Source organism: Gossypium hirsutum, chromosome D10 (assembly GCF_007990345.1).
Source record: "Gossypium hirsutum isolate 1008001.06 chromosome D10, Gossypium_hirsutum_v2.1, whole genome shotgun sequence".
Lineage (NCBI taxonomy): Eukaryota > Viridiplantae > Streptophyta > Magnoliopsida > Malvales > Malvaceae > Gossypium > Gossypium hirsutum.
In genome coordinates, this window is record NC_053446.1 from 66,650,271 (window position 1) to 66,669,118 (window position 18,848).

Genomic DNA, 18,848 nt, shown 5'->3' on the forward strand with positions numbered 1-18,848 from the left:
GCGGGAAAAAAAAGGGGTTTAATTGCTTTTTTTGAAGAAGTGTAAAGATATTTTTGATACATTTTAAAAGTTTAAGGGCTCAATTGAGTAGAAGAAAAAGGACTTAAATTTATTTATTTTTTTGAAAATTTTGAAGGGTTTTTACGCCCTTAAGCTAATAAAAAGAACATGTATTGATTTTGATTATAATTTCAATAATGATTTCAATATATCGTTAATTTTATGTTTAAAAATTATGTGTTTGACTGTGAAATGATTCATCATCGTCCACCACAAACTATCCAAGTTTGCATTGTGAAAGCAGGTACTTCCACAAAGAAATTACTAAGGAGATCGGATCCACCAATTTTGCCTAAACTCGCATCAACATTGTTTAGTGGTCCCTCAATTTAACATCAATGCATTCAAATTGAAAAATGATTTAATTTGATAAAATTGAAGTAAGGACCAAAATGAAGTAAGGGTTTGAGTAGTGAAATCTCAAATATTGATGTAGTAACTAAATTATATGATCATGAAATATGAAAATTTAGAAAGTTGAGCATAAAATAGTAAAGTTTGAAACTATAAGGGGTTAAACTGTAAAGATTTCAAAACTTGAGTTTTAAGACTAATTTACATTATTTGAGAATTTACAATTTTAAAAAATAGAATACGAAAGTTTAACTATTCAAAAATCAATGGCTAATTTTTGGAAATTTGGACATGGTCTTGTTTCCTTCCTTTATATGTATAGCTGTCAACTAAAAGTAATCCACAAGCATTGTGGAAATCTGCAGAATGCCAAATTATTTTCCACACAGAAGAAATTGTTATAGTATTAACTGTGTTTAACTCGAGAAAAAGATGATGAGATGAGCATGAAGATTATTGATCCACCAATTAATAAGCTGATAAAATCTTGAATGCAGAGATTATTGAGACTCAAAAATGAAACTCATGAAAGAAGACATAAATAGTTGAACCATACAAAATGTTACATTTAAAACAAATAGTACCAATAATAAAGACAGATGCATGGCAATGCAACCTTTCACCATAGGAAAAAAATTGAAAGACTTCAAAACAAGAAATTATGAAGATACAACATCAACACTTGAACACCATTTCCACTAACTAGATCCTTCTTCGTCCATTGCTGCGACTGCCATCCTTTGACTTTCTTCTTCGCTTCTTCTCATGTTGGATTTCAACCAAATTCACCAACCATTTCGGCTTACCAGTTTGGAAAACAACATATCCCACGGACATTCCGAACACCACTCCGCATCCATAACCTATCAACACCACTTTCCAACCAAAAGTAATGTTTGATTTTGAGCCATCTTTTTCAAGCACATTTGGAGGTGGTGGCTCAATGATGTTGCAACCTTTCGAGACCGGAAACCCACATAGTCCCTTATTCCCTTGATATGAATCATTTCCAAATGTGTTGAATTGTTTTCCTTGAGGAATCTGACCATGGAGTTTATTTTCAGAAACATTGAAGGACGAAAGAAATGACAGATCTGCCAATCTATTTGGAATCGTCCCAGACAACCTGTTTGAAGATAGGTCCAACCATTCAAAACTTGTCAAATTCCCTATTAAGGTGGGGATACCACCATTAAGGTTATTATGAGAAAGGTTGAGCCCTTTCAGTAAGTTAAGCTTCCCAAAAACCTCTGGAATACCCCCTTCAAACTGATTGTTTGATAGATCAATGATCATCCACATGGTGAAAATTTTCACCAATTCCATATCTTGTCCTTTCATAACAATTCCAATGGAATAGGTATAGAAGCCACCAATTCCAGGATTATTCACCCCCATGTACGACAATGTACTCCCAATCTTCTCTAGATTTATCATAGCCTTAAAGCTGTTGATGTATCTCACTGGTAGGGGACTTTTGATGGATTTTGAAAATTAGAGCAATTTAATCATATTGGTTCCTCTCAATTTCTATGTTGAACAAATTGGTTCCTCTCAGAAAATTAGAGCAATTTAATCATTATCAATTTTGAAAAGAAGCAACTAAGGAAAATTAATCATTGTGTTAATGCTTTCTGTAAATTGTAAATAATTTTTATTGATATAATAACAAATTAAGCTCTCGATGTTTATATATTATGTGTAAATGTTAATAGAATATGTAATTGTTGCGGGCTAAATTTGTTAAATCAAGCCCAAATTGACAGAATGTGTAAACTTTGAGAGCTAAATTTGTCATTATACCAATAAAAATGTATACAATTGATGGAAAATATTGACATTGTGATTAATTGTCCTTAGTTGCTCACTTTCGAAATTAACAAAGATTAAATTGCTTTGATTTTTTTTAAAATGGACCAATTTACTTAATATCAAAATTGAGAGGGACTAAAGAGGGTTTTTACCATCTAAAATGTTATCTAATACAAGAAAAACTTAACAACTATTTTTTCAATTATGAAAGGGTAAACTACATAATTAGCCACTAAACTATGGGTAAATCTTCGTTTTGGCCACTTAACTAAAAAAATTACAATTTGGTCACCCTATTGTTAAATGACACTTTTTAGTTAATATAATAACAATTTTAGTATTCTATTTTTATAATTTTTTTTGCCAATTTACCTCGATTCTATATAAAAATTATAAAAAAACTCAAAATTATTTTAAAAATATATATAAACTTCTATATAAAAATTCTAGAAAAATAAAATCTCGAATATGTTGTCTAAGAACTAATATGTATGGGAAATAAAAAAAATTAAAAAAAAAAGGTTAGATCATTATATGCTTCCTCAATGTTTTTTGCAACCAAATTAGTAAAATTTTCAAGTTGAGTTCCATGCCCATGAAGAACATCCGTAACTGATATTACAAAAGCTTACAAAATCAACGTTGATGCCATTTTTCTAGAAAAAATATAAAATATACCACAAAATTTTATTTTTCAAACTCAATTCGAATTTTCAATTCATTTAAATTTATTTTTAAAAACCCAAATTATAAAAGCAGATTATATGCAGATAATTTTACTTAATCTTTTTTTACTTTTTTCTATGTTTTCCAAAAGAATGGATATTAGATATTTCTTTACAGATAATACAAAGAAAATTTGGAGGGTTTAAAAATAATATTTCCCTCATTTTCTCTCACTTTATTTATATTTGAAATTTTTATCTACTTTCATTTAATTTTTATTAATTTTTAGAATTTTGTAAAATTTAAAAAGAATTTCACTTTTGTAATCATTTTATATAATCAGAGTTAAATTGACAGAAAGTATAAAAATTGAGGACTAAAATTATTATTATACCATCTAAAAAGTGTCACTTAATAGTCAGGTGACCAAAAAAGTTGTAAACTATAAAAATAGTCACCCAACTATTAAATTTTCCAATTTAGTTGCTAAACTTTTTGAAATTAAATATTTTAATCACTCTCCCTTTAGTTGTCGTTAGATGAGTGACGGAAAGCTGATGTGGGTTTTTTTATTGATCTAATAACAAATTTGACCTCTAATATTTATACATTCTATCAATTTGATCCTAAATATAAAAAATTCAATAAAATTAGCCCTTAACATTTACAAAATTTGTCTAATTCTAATTCTAAATTTTTAATAAAAAATAAAAATATTTTAAAAAAATCATTTTTAACCCTTTTTACTCACCCTTTGATTGTGGCACCCACTTAGAATCTTCGAAGCTAATAAGCATAAACTTAAATTGAAGTAAAAAAGTAAACTAAAATTGGTAAAATCACCTTAACTCAAACAAGAAAATAATCGCTAACATGGTAGCGCCACGCCATCGCCCATTGATGACATATTAACCTTTGAGTTAAACTCAAATTACTCTTTCTTTTGTTATAAATTAAGAGTATAACTAATTTTGATAAGAATGTTTACTTTTCATTAATTCAATTTAAAGGACTATAACACGTAAAGTTTGGTCTATTGCAGAATTCACATGCAATGCGGGACATTTACATTATGCAGAATTCAACACATATATAGGAAATTTTGTATTTCCACAATCATCATGTTGTTAGTGATCAACAACTACTTCCTCTTTACCATATATTTTTCATTCATAAAATTAATTACTTTTTTTTTACCAAAGAAGTAAAATAATTAACATTCATGAGATTACGAAGTCTCTTCCTTATAACACGTCAAGTTTGGTCCCAAATAATTTTCCACACAAAAGAATAAAGACTATCAATTGTCTATATTTGACTATAAATTTAACTCCACAAAAGGGCTAAGACTATCAATTGTCTATTGACTTCACACTTGCTGTTGCTTCCTCCCATCTCTCTCACCCAAACTTAATTTTCAAGCAATGGAGAAATTTTGGACATTTGCGCCACAATGTACAATACTTCCACACCATTTGCAGTATTGACTACGTTTACTTGAGAGAAAACAAAGACATGAATGCTGGAAATTTTAACTAGTTTGTACCGTCAATGAAGCTACGTACCTAAAAGCCATTTAGGATATCAATTCCTGTAATTGGATTAATCTCATCGTTGCTGCAATCTTTTGACAGTGTAATCGAATCTTAAATATGTTACCCTGCAGTGCAATCGAATCTTTTGACAGTGGAAATTTTATAAATGCAACTCAAACTTTTCACCATAGGAAAAACTTTCTGACAGACTACTAAACAAGAAATTATGAAGACACAGAAGAAATGCTTTAACTTCATTTGCACCAACTAGATCCTTCTTCATCCACTGATGCGATTGCTATATTTTGGCTTTCTTCTTCGCCTCTTCTCATGTTGGTCTTCAACCAAATTCACGAATCTTTTCGCCTTACCGGTTTGGAAAACAACACATCCAATGGCCATTCCAAACACTACCCCGCATCCATAACCTATCAACACCACTTTCCAACCAAAAGCAATATGTATTGATAAACTTACCCTGAGTATTGCTACCCGGGCCAAAGTATCCATACGAAATCCTTTTTACCATAAATTTTTCATTCACAAAATTGGATACATTTTTTTTTCAAAATTTTGTATTTCATTTGAACTCCCTAAACAACTGAGAAAATTAAGATTGATGAGATTACAAAATAGATTGACTTAGTCTTCTTCCTCATAATACGTAAACAATGTGGGTGTCTATTTACTTAGTATGTATGGCTGTCAAGCAATGTAGAATTTTGCACACAAACTAACAAAATTATGGACTACTTAAAAATTCAAAGCATGTGTGGCCTATATTGATTTATTTTATTTGCATAAAATTCAAGGCATGTGTGTTGAATAATTTTATCCAAGAAGCATATTTTTCACAAAACTTTAATGATTTAAGAATAGTAGAATTGAAGTGAATGGGTATTTAATATTTTTTTGTGAAAGTTCAAAGACGGTTTATTTATGAGATTGAATGTGGAAAAATTTGTATTTCACTTGAACTCCCTAAAGAAAGAAGAAGTGATGAGATTAGAAAGTATATTGACTTGGTCTTGCTTCCTTTATATGTATGAATGTGGAAATTGGCATAATGCCAACTTATTTTCCACGCAGAAGAAGAAAATGGTGCTCTATTCACTCCCTTAAACTTAGCAACTAAGGTCTAGCAAACAAGACCACATATGACTTAGAAACAAAGACCACAGGCAGTGGAAACAACAACAAGACCATAGCCAACCAACAAAACACGACAAAGACCCAGACTGGAATATATATATATATATGGTCCCTAAGTGTGTATATATTAATAGATTTTAAAATAAACAACACTTTAAAAATGTAGTATCTAAGAAACAAATTTTCCACCAGACTGGAAATTTTGTATTGCTTGGAATGAATTGACTGTCATTTTCTGTTACTAGCTAGAAAAATATTGTATTGCTTTAAATTCAAATAAGAAATAGGGGAAATTTTTACATGGAAAGAAATTTTGCTAATTAAATTTCCCAAGTCTTTACACAAAGTTGATTCTAAATTAAATTTAGAAAAAGAAAAGAGGTTTAAGGGTGCAAACTTTTTCAAAAATAGCAACTAAACCCCTGTTCTTTTTATGCACTCATTTGGGTACTTGAACTTTCAAAATACATCAAAACGGCCCTCAAACATTTTCAAAAAAAGCAATTAGGCCCCTACTTTATTTTTTGGCACTCAATTGGGTACTTGAACTTTCAAAATGCATCAAAAAGACCCTCAAACTTAAAAAAAAAAGCAATTAAGCCCCTATTTTTATTAAAAATTAGAAAAAAAATTAAAATCAATAAAATCTATAATATTATTAAATTTTAATAAAAAATCAAATATTAAAAATTTATTAAAAATTTTAAAAATTTTAAAAAAATTATAAAATATATTGAAATATAAAAAATTATAAAATTTTATAAAGTCATAAGAAAATTATAAAATTTGAAGCTTTTGCATTTTGAAATGCACAATTCTATCAATTCCACATTTTTGAGGCAACAACAAAGAACGTAATTTTGGATGCTCTCCTTCGAATGAACTTTCCTTTCACTAGGATGAAAAGAAATTCTTCGTAGCATAGATTTTGCCAATGTCACATAAAATTCAGCCCATGATTGTTGAATAATTTCCAAGAACTTCTCCTCTTTTGCTTTCTTCGTGTACAAGTCCCTCAAGAGATAATGTATTTGACATGTTTTCACTCTTGTCCCTGTATAGTCTCGCCTCTAAACTTGAACCAAGCTCCTATCTATAAGCTCTTCTAGGAATTGTTCGCCTACATCCTCCATCAAGATTTCCTTGCTTTCCAATGATGGTGAAATGAATCCTTCAGCGATCCGTAGTTGAATGAGTTCAGTTTTCGATATCTCTCAATCTTCTGGATAATGACCAAGATACAGAAAGCATGGTTTTAAACGATAAGGCAATTCATTGTAGCTTGAAACGAAAATTCTGTTCACTGCAGCATATTGATGATCTTGGTGTGGGAGCCCTTTTAGGTGTCCATGGATGTTTTTGTGAACCATCTCCCACTGAGCCAATGACTTTTTTGTTGCTAGCAAGCCACCAAACACAACAATTGCTAAAGGCAGACCTCCACATTTTTTCACCATCTCCTTTCCAAGCTTCTCAAATTCTTCTGAGCAGCATTGAGAACCCATTTTGCTCCGTGGGAATGCTTTCCTACACAAAAGATTCCAACTTTCATCATCTGTAAGAAGTGAGAGCTCCATGGGAGTGTTGCAGGGATCGGTATGTAAAGCCACATTCCTGTTGCGTGTGGTGAACAATATTTTGCTTCCCTTTCTTCCTCGTGGAAAAGCAGGTTTAAGAATATCCCAATCCTCGCTTCTCCAGATATCATCGAGGACTACCAGGTACCGCTTTTCTTTCAAAGCATTAAAAAGCCTTTTCCACAACTCATTCTCGTCCAGTTTCTCAATTAGCTCTCTTTCATCTTTAGAAGGAGAGAGAAGTTTCATCAAGACACTAAGCAAAACTTCTCTAGGCTTACATTGTTGAGATATATAAACCCAAGCCAAGTAATCAAAATGGTGTCTAATCTCAACATGATTATATACTTTTCTGGCAAGAGTAGTCTTACCGATGCCCCCATGCCGACTATGGAAACGACGGCGTGGGGTCTATCTTCTTCAGTCATCAACATGGTCATGACATCCTTGGTGCTAACCTCCAAGCTAACAACGTCCTCTTCCTCGACATGTGAGTATGTCCTTCTTAACCGTTGCTGCACCTTGAAAATTGAGCTAGAGGCTTCTCCATCACCAGGTATCTCAAAAGCTGGAAGATTCTCGGAAATCTTTTCGAGCCTGGTTTGGATTGTTTTGACCTGAACTCCGATTTTGTACAGATGAAAAGGTTTGGTGAAAATGGAGGTGAATCTCTTGACAATCCCATGAAAACCTCGTTGATGTGCTGCTTTAAGAATAAAAGAGTCGATGACATCTTCAGCATCATAAGCAAGATCTCTGATTTCCGACACCCGATTCTGGAAACGCGCATCTTGTTCAAGCTTGCGATCCGCGTCCTTCAAGAAATATTGCATTCGCTTCAGTTCAGCCGTTAGGCTCTCAACTTGATCTTTCACATCTTTGAGGAAAACTGCTTCATGGACTAATAGATCTAATGTTCGGTGCCGAAGAACGGAAAACAGTTGTTTAGATTTCAGTTCGTAAATATGTGATATTTAAAATTATTTCATGAAAAAAAAACTTAAACTGTAAGGATGTGAACAATGAAGGTCATATAACAGTGATTTTAATGGTCCAATGACTTAAATGAAAAATATCAAATAATTTAGTGACAATTTTGTAACTTTTTAAAGTTAATTGACTAAAATATAAACTAACTTGTAATTTAGTGATCTTTGGTATAATTACTCCAATTATTTATTATTTTTACTGTGTTATTTTTTATACAATACTTAAATTACTCATAAATAAACTTAACAATTCCTAAAAGTGAAGATATTACACTCTTATTAACCTTCAAACCCATATCCCTAAATGTTTTTTTTACCTTACCAGTAATTTTTTTATCAAAAATGAAAGGACCACTTGGAAATATAGTACAAACAATGATGAAAGAAAATAAGAGAAAATTGACTAGTGTTGAAAGAAAAAAGTCAAGGATTTTTGGATTTTAATGGTGAAAATATTTTTTTAAAAAAAGAAAGATTTATTTATTTGAGAGAGGATCTATACATAAATTATACCAAATAATATTCAAACTTAAAATTTGACTTAGACCTTATTGTTAAAACAGTGCGTTGACGAGCTTCATCTATTTTAAAAAATTTAGTTTAAATGGATAAAATAAAAAGTTGATAAATAAATTATTTTCTTGCAAATTTACTTCATTGCAGCACCAACCATTTCGAAATTACTGTTACAATTTGTCTTAACTCAAAGATAGTAATAAATAAATTTCTAAAATTTAAATCAAAATCTTTCCTTAAAATCCATAAACTTGAATAGATGAACAATCAATTAATGTTGAGCTTCTTTGCAGGCTTGCATTTGGAGACGAAAGAAAGCATCCAACCCTACCAGCAACAACATGAAATTGGTATATCATCTTTTATCTATACTAATAATAATGATAAAAAGAATATAATACAGAAAATCATGAAAATTAAAATTAATTCTTAGTGTTTCCCCATTGTGTGAAATAAAAAGTTTATTTCAAAATATCAAAATTTGTGACATAAAAAGTTTTAAAATAATGAGAAAATATCAAAATTATTTTTGCATACGTTTAATCAAATTTAGCTAATAAATTTATTTTTTTTAGCTTTTTAGGTGGAATGGTTACAAAAAAAAACTATATAAAAGATCAAATTACACAATGTGTAAATGTTGTGGGATCGATTTTTTAGAATCAAGTCTAAATTGATGCAATGTATAAATGTTGAAGGTTAAATGTGCTATTATGTCAATTTTAAATGTTGTTGTCGTTAGCCAAATGGCTCAATGATAAAGAAAATTACTAACCGTCGGATGACAAATTTGTAATTTTTTATAGTTGGGTGAAAAAAATACTAATAATTAAGTGACTATCATTTAGCTTAAAATATAATAATAATGAGGTATTATAATAATAATTGAAACAAAATATTTTTTATTTATTTAATGAACACTAATCCAAATTAGGTCAAAGGAAAGCAACGTTGCAATTAACATTGAAGTTTAGTAGTTAACTTAAAAAGGTAGGGGGGCCAACAATCATGGAAATTGAGAGAGTTTCAACAATATAGGCTTTTATGAATTTACATTAAAGATTAAATTAGCACTTGAATTGATATATAGTTGATTATTCACATCACCTGCCATAGATATGCAAAGGATCCAGTTTTAAAATTTGTATAAAAAAAAAGTAAAAAGATAATTAAGAGAGAAAAATATTACAAATGAGTAATCTTTGAGTTAACGTAAAAGTAACCCCAACCTGTTATCCTATCAGATATTTGGATGGAAGGTATGTGGCGCACTTTATAGAAATCCTCTCCTTCTTTTTCACCTATCACTTCAATCCTTTTTGTCAATGATGAAGGCATTGCGCTTAATATCTGTTGTTCCAATAGGGTCGGAAGCGTGTAAATTATTGTACTAAAAAATCACACAAAGTTCAATTCCCAGGGAAGAGAGGTGGATCACAATGATCTCTTAAATACCAAGTCTTTCCTTAGTCAGAATATCCCTTCTATAGTAATTTAATAGCACAATTAAATACTACTATTATACCCTCAAATATTGAAAGAAAAATAGGACAAAAAAGAACACAAGAGTTTTAACGAGGTTCGGTAAATTATACCTACGTCCTCGGGCACTAACACCAGATGATAACTTTACTATCTCCAAAATATTACAAACAAATAGAATTCCTTAAGAATTCTCAAATGGGAGAAGAGAGAAAACTAAGAGAGAAAGATTGGTTGGGATGGTTGAAATGAGAAATGGTTAGGCCTATTTATAGTTGAAGTCCAGGGACTAACTTGCAAATGGCCTAAAAAATTAGGGACCAAAATTGCAATTATCCCTTTCAACTTTAAACAACTTGCCAACTATTTTTTTTCTTTCGGTGCCAATTGCACCTCCCACCATTTTTGACTTTTCAACCCCTTTTTAATTTAACTTATCAACAATCTCCACCTTGAAGATTTGATTAGGATAATCACATCTTCACACACTTCCTTCAACTCCCCAAATTCGATAAAGCTATCTTTTGTAGTGCCTCCAAATGCGCTCTCGAGCGCCATACACCTAAAGGTGCTCAAATTCTCAGGATGTTAATCAAGTTCAAACAATGATTAAACTTGATTGTTGTTACCACCTTGGTCATCATATCTGCGGGATTATCTGTTGTCGGAATCTTCTCAAGTAGAATTTTTCCTTTTTCAAAGACTTCCCGCACAAAGTGATATCTTACGTCGATATGCTTGGTTCTTGAATGATAGACTTGATTTTTCGCTAAATGAATAGCGCTCTGACTGTCACAATATAAACTTATGTGACTTTGAACAACTCCTAAGTCTTTCAACAATCCATTAAGCCAAATAGCCTCATTAACAGCTTCTGTAACTGCCATATATTCTGCCTCTGTAGTAGACACAACTACTGTAGATTGTAAGGTAGACTTCCAACTCACTGGGGCTTTCGCAAGAGTAAACAGATACCCCGTAGTTGAACGACGTTTATCTAAATCACCAGCAAAGTCGGAATCAACATATCCAACTACAAACTGACCAAGTGCTTCATCCTGTTCAAAAATTAAACCAACATCTACGGTTTTTCGAAGATACCGTAGAATCCATTTCACAGCTTGCCAATGTCCTTTTCCAGGATCATGCATATACCTGCTCACAACTCCAACAGCTTGTGAAATGTCAGGCCTCGTACACACCATCGCATACATCAAACTCCCAACTGCATTAGCATATGGGACTTTCGCCATATATTCTCTTTCATCTTCAGTCTTCGGAGATAATTGAGCACTAAGTTTCAAATGAGAAGCAAGTGGGGTACTTACATGTTTTGTGTTTTCATTTACACCAAAACATTGTAATACCTTTTTCAGATATTGCTTCTGATTCAAACAAAGCTTGCCTCTCTGTCTATCTCTACTTATCTCCATGCCGAGAATCTTCTTGGCCTCACCTAGATCTTTCATCTCGAACTCTTGATTCAACTGAGCCTTCAGCTTATCTATCTCATTTTGGCTCTTCGAAGCGATTAACATATCATCAACATACAATGAAAGATCCGTCATGCAGCTTCTGCAAATACACACAATTGTCATATTTGCTTCTTGTGTACTTCTGCCTTCTCATAAAGCTATCAAATCGCTTGTACCACTGCCTCGGAGATTGCTTCAATCCATATAGCGATTTGTTAAGCTTACAAACCCAATTTCTACCACCAGCATCTGTGTATCCTTCGGGCTGAGTCATATAGATCTCCTCTTCTAACTCACCATGCAAGAAAGCTGTCTTAACATCAAGTTGAGCTAGCTCCAAATTCAACTGTGCTACCAAGGCCAACAAAATTCTAATGGAGGAATGCTTCACAACAGGGGAAAATACATCATTGTAGTCAATTCCCTCCTTCTGAGCGTAGCCTTTAGCTACCAATCTTGCCTTGTAGCAAATATCCTTCTTGCTAGGAGATCCATCTTTCTTTGCGAATACCCACTTGCATCCGATTGCCCTTTTACCTTTTGGTAATTGCGCCAACTCCCAAGTATTGTTCTTCCGGAGAGACTGCATTTCTTCATCCATGGCGCTTTTCCATTTATCACTTTCTAAGCTTTGCATTGCTTCTTGATAAGTGATAGGAATATCATCAACAACGGGAAGGGCGTAGGCCACCATATCAGTAAATCGAGCAGGTTTACGAATTTCTCTCCGTGGCCTTGCAACTGCAACTGGTTCTGGTGTACTTAGTGGTTCTTGGGTCAGAACCTCTTCAACCTCTAATTCCTCCATTGTGGCTGGAGAATTAGACTTATTAACTGGGCAAATCCCCATCTGCTCAAACTCCACCTGTTTTGGAGTACACTCCACCTGCTGTGGAGTATTACTCGTCTGAATATCTTTATCTGCTACCTTTTTCAATGTGGCAGATTCATCAAAGGTAACATCTCTGCTACAGATCATTTTCTTTGTGCTTAAGCACCAAAGACGAAATCCCTTCACTCCAGAAGTGATTCCCATAAAGAGAGCTTTCTTTGCCCTCGGATCTAACTTTGACTCCTTCACATGGTAATATGCAGTGGATCCAAACACATGTAAGGAATCATAATCTGTAGCCGGTTTTCCAGACCATACCTCCATAGGAGTTTTTCTTTCTAATGCAGATGATGGCAAACGATTAACAAGATGGCCAGCGTATGTCACAGCCTCAGCCCAAAATTGCTTGCCCAACCCAGCATTGGACAACATACATCGAACTTTCTCCAGCAATGTTCGATTCATACGCTCTGCCACTCCATTCTGTTGTGGTGTATCCCTAACTGTGAAGTGTCGAACAATACCATACTCTTGGCACACATCGAAGAACGGATCACTTTTATATTCCCCTCCATTGTCCGTCCTAAGCCGCTTGATTTTCTTGCCAGTCTGGTTTTCGATCATAGTTTTCCATTTAAGAAAAACTCCAAGCACTTCATCTTTAGTTTTCATGGTATACACCCAAACTCTTCTGGAAAAGTCATCAACAAAAGTAACAAAGTAGTGTTTTCCTCCCAACGAAGGTGTTTTAGAAGGCCCCCACACATCTGAGTGAATGTATTCCAAAATACCTTTTGTATTATGGATAGCAGTGCCGAATTTCACTCTCTTTTGCTTTCCCAGAACACAGTGCTCACAAAATTTTAATTTGCAAGCCTTTGCACCTTTCAACAATCCTTGCTTTGCCAGAATTTGCAAGGATTTTTCGCTGGCATGTCCCAACTTCATATGCCACAACTGCATTGAGTCCAAGTCTTTGTTACCGGAAGCTGTAGCGACTGCTCCAATAACTGTACTACCTTGGTAGTAATACAAGTTATTTTTCCTGATGCCCTTCAATATTACAAGTGTGCCAGATGTCACTTTCAAAATCCCATCTCTCATAGTAACAACTGAACCATTGGATTCCAAGGCTCCCAATGAGATGAGATTTTTCTTCAAACTGGGCACGTACCGAACATCAGTCAGAACTCTGGTTGATCCATCTTGATTCTTTAATTGGATTGAACCTATCCCAACAGTTTTACAGGCATTGTCATTGCCCATATAAACAACTCCTCCATTTAGTTCTACTAAATCAGAGAACCACTCCCGGTTAGGGGACATATGATAGGTATAACCCGAATCCAATATCCACTCATCTGAATGGAACGACGATGATGATGCAACCAGTGATAGTTCAGAGTCACTAGTATCATGCTTAGCAACACAAGCATCTACAGCAGCTTTTCCCTTATTCTTCAGCTTTGGACAATTTTTCTTCCAGTGGCCTTTCTCATGACAAAAAGCACATTCATCTTTCCCGAGTCTGGACTTTGACTTTGATCTCCCCTTTTGAGTTTTCTTCCGAGTGTATGAACGACCTCGGACTACTAAAGCTTATGTATCTCTGATTGAGTTTTTCTGTTTGTCCTTCTTTCTCTGTTCATAACTGTATAAGGCCGCACAGACTTCGCTCAGAGATATATCACTCCTGCCATGAAGTAGAGTAGTTTCTAGGAACTCAAACTCCTCAGGAAGTGACCCCAACAGCATCAAAGCCAAATCTTCATCTTTGAATGTCTCATCCATATTCAGCAAATCAGTGACTAACTGATTAAATTTGGTGATGTGATCATTCATTGTGGTACTTGGGACGTATGTGAAGCGAAACAGTCTTTTCTTCAAGTGGAGCTTATTTTGACTGTTTTTCTTCAAAAAAATTTCTTCAAGTGCCACCCACAACTTATTTGCAGAAGTCTCCTTTGAAAAAGCATACCTCTGCTCTCGAGAAAGGCATGATCGAATTGTGCCACATGCCAACCGATTGATCGCCTTCCAATCTTTCTCCTGTACATCATCTGGTTTCTCTTCATCAATGGCAATGTCTAGACCCTGCTGAAAAAGGGCATCTAGAACCTCACTTTGCCACATACCAAAATGGCCCGTGCCATCAAAGATCTCCACGGCCAATCTTGCATTTGCAATTGTCGGTCTTGTCCACATGGACGATGTTGAAGCTCCTACACCGACCGTTTTCTCCATAATCTTTCAATATACCTAAGGAAATCTTTTCTGATGTGGAAGATCAGTTTAAACTGCAACCACAGAGCATACTACGATTAACCTTCGGCTCTTGATACCACTTGTTGTTCCAATAGGGTCGGAAGCGTGTAAATTATTGTACTAAAAAATCACACAAAGTTCAATTCCCAGGGAAGAGAGGTGGATCACAATGATCTCTTAAATACCAAGTCTTTCCTTAGTCAGAATATCCCTTCTATAGTAATTTAATAGCACAATTAAATACTACTATTATACCCTCAAATATTGAAAGAAAAATAGGACAAAAAAGAACACAAGAGTTTTAACGAGGTTCGGTAAATTATACCTACGTCCTCGGGCACTAACACCAGATGATAACTTTACTATCTCCAAAATATTACAAACAAATAGAATTCCTTAAGAATTCTCAAATGGGAGAAGAGAGAAAACTAAGAGAGAAAGATTGGTTGGGATGGTTGAAATGAGAAATGGTTAGGCCTATTTATAGTTGAAGTCCAGGGACTAACTTGCAAATGGCCTAAAAAATTAGGGACCAAAATTGCAATTATCCCTTTCAACTTTAAACAACTTGCCAACTATTTTTTTTCTTTCGGTGCCAATTGCACCTCCCACCATTTTTGACTTTTCAACCCCTTTTTAATTTAACTTATCAACAATATCAATGTTTGGAGAGTAGTAATATACCTCAATCCTTCTAGCAACCTTTCTAGTTTGAAATTCAAGCTCAAACTCAAACTTCGGAGACGTGGCATTGCGCCTTCTTGTATCTCCCACTCTTCTAAATTTGTTGCTTTATTTAGACCAAAAGCTTCAAGTTGACGAAAGCCATTGGCAGAGCAAATCAATTTTCTCCCCTCGTATGCAAAACTTAATAAATTAAGAATTGTCAAACACGGCAGATTTTCCAACACTTCCATTGGATCTTGAGTCATCGTAGAGCATTCTAAAGTTAATTTGACAATACTTTCTGGAAGAAATTTTAAAACATGATGGCTTTGATGTGGATCTTCTTTTAAATGCCCTACTAATTTCAATTTGGAAAGGTGACCAAACTGAAGAAGAGGTTCCAAGTCTAGATATGAAAATGAGCTTGACTTTTCAAGAGACAAATTCATAGACAATGACCTAAGGCAATCCAATTTGATCATCAATAGTAGGATAGACTTAACATCTTCTGAACTCTTGAATATTATTCCTAAACACTGAATATGAGACAGCCTCAGCGCCTCATTATTTTCAATCAACTTCTTGTCCACCGACATGTACTTCAAAGTTTCAATATTTTTTGAAGAAAAGCTTTGCCACCAAGGGAAACCACTTTTGGTCCAGGGATATCCATCCCCTTTAATCACAAATTGCCTTAAACGTTCCAACTTGAATACAACATTTGGAACCACAATGCGAGAAACGCTTCGGAAGTACAAAGTGTGTAAATTCTTCAACTTTCCAATAGCACCTGGCAAGATCATTTCCCCACCGCATTTTAACCTCAAATACCTCAAATGACGGAGATTACCAATTTCACCTGACACATGCCACTTCCTAACCATCCACGCAAGTTTCAACACTCTTAAAAGTTTAAAGTTCTTGAAATTTGAAATATGGAATTTTATGAGTAACTCTTCTTGAATCAGCAGCAAAGAACGTAATTGTGGATGCTCTCCTTTTAAATGAAAATGAACATACCTTTCGCCAGGATGTATAGCAAGTCTTCGTGGCATAGATGTTACCAAGGTCACATCAACAGAATTTTCAGAGTTCTCAATTAATGAAGGTTGAATAACTTTGAAGAAATTCTCCTCTTCTGCTTTCCCCACGCACAAGTTTCTCAAGAGATCATGTATTCCGCATGTTTTCACCTTTGTCCCAGAATAGTCTCGTCTCCAAACTTGAACCAAGCTTCTATCTATAAGCTCTTCTAGGAATTGTTCGCCTACATCTTCCATCAAGATTTCTTCGCTTCCCGATAATGGTGAAATAAAACCTTCAGCGATCCATAATCGAATGAGCTCTTTTTTCGATATCTCCCAATCTTCTGGATAATGAGCAAGATACAGAAAGCATGGTTTTAAATGATAAGGCAAATCATTGTAGCTTAAAACCAAAATCCTGTTCACTGCACCATATTGATGATCAAGTTGTTGGAGCCCTTTTAAGTGTCCATGGAAAAAGTTTCTGTGAACCGTCTCCCAGTCGTCCAACGATTGTTTTCTTGCTAGCAAGCTTCCCAAGACAATAATCGCTAAAGGTAGACCTCCGCATTTTTTCACCATCTCTCTTCCGAGTTTCTCAAATTCTTCAGAGCGGAAATGAGAATCTGTCTTGTTTAGGGGGAATGCTTTACTACTCAAAAGAATCCAACTTTCATCATCTGTTAGAGGTGAGTGCTCCATGGGAGTGTTGCAGGGATCGGCATGTAAAGCCACATTCCTGTTGCGTGTAGTGAACAATATTTTGCTTCCCTTTCTTCCTCGTGGAAAAGCAGGTTTAAGAATATCCCAATCCTCGCTTCTCCAGATATCATCGAGGACTACCAAATACCGTTTTTCTTTCAAAGCATCAAAAAGCCTTTTCATCAGCTTACTCTCGTCCAGTTTCTCAATTAGCTCTTTTTCATCTTTAGAAGGAGAGAGAACTTTTATCAAGACAATAAGCAAAACTTCTCTCGGCTTACATTGTTGAGATATATAAACCCAAGCGAAGCAATCAAAATGGCGTCTCACATCAACATGATTATATACTTTTCTGGCAAGAGTCGTCTTACCGATGCCCCCCATGCCGACTATGGAAACGACGGCGTGGGGTCTATCTTCTTCAGTCATCAACATGGTCATGACATACTTGATCCTATCCTCCAAGCTAACAACGTCCTCTTCCTCGACATGTGAGTATGTCCTTAACCGTTGCTGCACCTTGATAATTGAGCTAGAGCCTTCTCCATCACCGGATATCTCATAAGCTGGAAGATTCTTGGAAATGTTTTGGAGCTTGGTCTGGATTGCTTTGACCTGCACCCCAACTTTTTGCAGATGACAAGGTTTGGTGAAAATGGAGGTGAATCTCTTGATAATCCTATGAAAACCTCGTTGATGTGCTGCTTTAAGAATAAAAGAGTCGATGACATCTTCAGCATCATAAGCAAGATCTCTGATTTCCGACACCCGATTCTGTAAACGCGCATCTTGTTCAAGCTTGCGATCCGCATCCTTCAAGAAACACTGCATTCGCTTAAGTTCATCGTTTAGGCTCTCAACTTGATCTTTCACATCTTTGAGGAAAACAGCTTCATGGATGAGTAAATCTAAAATTCTTTCAACAGCTAAGGACACAATAGCCTCTGCCATTTCTCCTGCTGGTTCAGAACAGATTCCACAAACTGATCGGCAAGTATTAGTAGAATATTTTATGTATTAGTGGAGAAGTATTTCTCTTTATCAGAATTTTTGAAGAGCTGATAAGGTTGCTGATTATTTTTCTTTGGACAGGAAAAAGCTGAATATATTATTATTATTATTACTGAACTTAATTTTTTAAATAAAATAACATATATTATTTGGAGGAAGCTACACTTTTTGAGTGATTTCATTTTTTTTTATATTTTTAATTAAATTTAATTAATAAATTTATTTTTTTAATTCTTTAGATGAAAGGGTCTTAAAGAAAAATTATATAAAAGAGCAAATTACACCATATTTAATGTTGAGAAGTACATAGCCGTGGAGAAACATTCTCGTTCCCGGTATCTGGCACGGACATGTTGTAACACTTTGATCTCTTTTCCCGTTAAATCTGGTTGATTAATACGTTGTTAGAATAGGTGTAATCAAAAATCAGCATTTAATATCTATGAAAACACAAACAATAAAGATAGAGATATGACTACTATAGCACCATAATGCGAGGAACTATAAATTTTAAAGCTAGAAAATGAAAAGAATTAAATTATGTATAAAATTATTTTTTTTAACACAATCTTAAGAGTGGGGATGAGGTTAAATGGGTTGAACATGTATCAAACGGGTGCCTGACAAGAACTTTAATGAAATAAGTTCTCGTGATGATGACTTCAATTTTTCTGAATCAAATGAAGTTTGTCATTGTAGAAAGATGTTTATCTATAGTATGTGATTTGG

The 18,848-nt window shown here is 34.2% G+C and overlaps 3 protein-coding genes across 3 annotated transcripts; all 3 read right to left on the reverse strand.

The window, feature by feature from the left end:
• Positions 1-1,116: 1,116 nt before the first annotated feature.
• On the reverse strand, positions 1,117-1,812 carry LOC107935293 (receptor-like protein 9DC3). The gene has a single exon (XM_016867868.1). The coding sequence runs from the start codon at positions 1,810-1,812 to the stop codon at positions 1,117-1,119; it is 696 nt and encodes a 231-aa protein (XP_016723357.1).
• Positions 1,813-6,377: 4,565 nt separating this feature from the next.
• LOC107935288 (putative disease resistance protein At1g50180) lies at positions 6,378-7,989 on the reverse strand. The gene is made up of 2 exons (XM_041102076.1): positions 7,615-7,989; positions 6,378-7,567 (listed from the first exon to the last, which is right to left on the reverse strand). The coding sequence occupies exons 1-2, from the start codon at positions 7,987-7,989 to the stop codon at positions 6,794-6,796; spliced, it is 1,149 nt and encodes a 382-aa protein (XP_040958010.1). The 3' UTR covers positions 6,378-6,793.
• A 1,721-nt stretch (positions 7,990-9,710) lies between these two features.
• On the reverse strand, positions 9,711-18,188 carry LOC121222613 (probable disease resistance RPP8-like protein 2). The gene is made up of 2 exons (XM_041103742.1): positions 15,375-18,188; positions 9,711-10,011 (listed from the first exon to the last, which is right to left on the reverse strand). Exons 1-2 carry the CDS (start codon positions 18,057-18,059, stop codon positions 9,847-9,849), a joined length of 2,850 nt encoding a protein of 949 aa, XP_040959676.1. The 5' UTR covers positions 18,060-18,188; the 3' UTR covers positions 9,711-9,846.
• Positions 18,189-18,848: the final 660 nt, after the last annotated feature.